The sequence below is a fragment of the Eurypyga helias genome, unplaced genomic scaffold (assembly GCF_000690775.1).
Source record: "Eurypyga helias isolate BGI_N326 unplaced genomic scaffold, ASM69077v1 scaffold28840, whole genome shotgun sequence".
Classification (NCBI taxonomy): domain Eukaryota; kingdom Metazoa; phylum Chordata; class Aves; order Eurypygiformes; family Eurypygidae; genus Eurypyga; species Eurypyga helias.
This window is the reverse complement of record NW_010226733.1, coordinates 12,898-14,523: the sequence shown is the minus strand read 5'-3', so window position 1 is coordinate 14,523 and position 1,626 is coordinate 12,898. Positions and strand designations below refer to the sequence as shown.

Here is a 1,626-nt window from a genome sequence, read left to right as displayed (position 1 = left end):
GGTGCCGGGCCGGGCCCTGGGCTCTTCTCCGGGCCGGGGGCGAGGTGACACGGGCCCGGCTCCCGTGTTCCTCGGGAAGGGAGGGCTTGACGAGGGCGGCTCACCTGAGCGCCCCTTGGAGCGGGAGGATGAGTAGGCGGGGGCCTTGTGCCCTGAGGCGATGCCAGAGGGCTGGCGCCCACCCTCAGCCGGCTGCTCCGAAGGCCGGCGTTGGGTACAGCCCAGGGTGGCCCTGGCACGCACCAGAAGCCAGCTGGCTGCTGCACTGACCCGTCTCGGTGTCCCTGGGGTGCTGTGTGCTCCGTCCTGTGTGAGGGGTCTGTAGCTGCTCACCGCCACGGGCCGAGGGTTTGGCTAGGACAGAGCAGCCCCTGGATACCGCATCTGGCCGCTCTCTGGGACACGCTGTACTGCGGTGGCATCTTCATCTCGCCTGGCTTCATTTTTTTGTGTCTTTATAATAGTCGGTTATGGATGCTTCAGGAGAAAAGGTGTAAGGGTCACCTACAACCCCCTTGTAGAGACGGGCCGCAGGTGTGTGCGGCTTTGAGCCTGTTCTCTGAGTAGGGGGAGAAAGTTCCTTCGGAATTTGAGTCATTAGGGAAAAGAAGTAGCAGTAACTTTGGAAGAACATGATTTTGAAATTCCTGTGTCTAAAAATTTAAGATTCTCTCCTGATTTGAGAAGTGCATGGTAACTTAACAATTGACATTAATGCCATGTCATCCCTTAGTGCTTTGTCCAAAAAGAAGAAACAACCACTAACTGCAGCGATAAAGCCGATTGCCTCCTCCAGTCTGGTTATGCAGTCGCGATGGAGACTTCTGATGAAGAAAACTTTGATGTAGCCATGTGAGTATGCTACATTCTGTGTCAGATTTTCAACGAGCTAATCACTAGTTAAAATATCTTAATAGGAATATAATTACACAAATGAATTTGCTCTACAGTGATAAGCCGATTCTGCCTCTTAGGAGAGCAAGGGTGCAGAAAAATGCAAAGCACCAGGAGGGGATAACAGCAGTTCTGAGTTTAGGTGTGGTCAGACTGAATATAACTGCAGTGAGCATAGCACCAGGTAGCCCTGGTACAGAGAGGTGGCATCACCCCTGTTCTGGGCCAGTGAATGTTCCATGATTTGTCTCACAAGCTTAAACTGGGGTTTCAGTTAATACTTTAAATTTTCTGTTGCTGTTAGAATAAGCTATAAAACCAACAGTAGCACTTTTTCTGAGGGAAAAATAAAGCGGGAGTTATCCATAGGAAGTTCTCCTGTCTGCGTGTAAACAGAAAGCGATGAGCCCCCTTGCTGGAAGCACTAAGTGAATGCTCAGGGTATGTAATGCTGCGACTGTGCTTTGCCAGCTCCTCTCCTGGTGGTGGTGTGCCCTCTGGTGTAAGAGCACGCTTTTCCAGTCCCTTGGGTTGGCTCTGCTCGTCTCCCAGGGCTTAACAGATCAGAACTGTTGCTAGAACGTCAGTTGGCGATGGGACACCTTTTTTAATCAAATGTCTTTTCGTTTTTCCTGGTCAGAATGAGCCCTACGCCCCGTTATAGTCAAGCTGTCTGTTAAAGTGCTGTTGGATTAATTTCACGGGACTACTGTTCAGCAGTAAAATAACTTT

At 50.7% G+C, this 1,626-nt stretch overlaps 1 protein-coding gene across 1 annotated transcript in view; it reads left to right on the top strand.

The window, feature by feature from the left end:
* Positions 1–814: 814 nt before the first annotated feature.
* Positions 815–1,626, top strand: part of ARL2BP (ADP-ribosylation factor-like 2 binding protein) — a 6,345-nt gene continuing 5,533 nt past the window's right edge. Inside the window, exon 1 of the mRNA XM_010154303.1 lies at positions 815–852. Within this exon, the coding sequence (XP_010152605.1) occupies positions 815–852 (38 nt within the window). The remainder of the gene's footprint in view (positions 853–1,626) is intronic.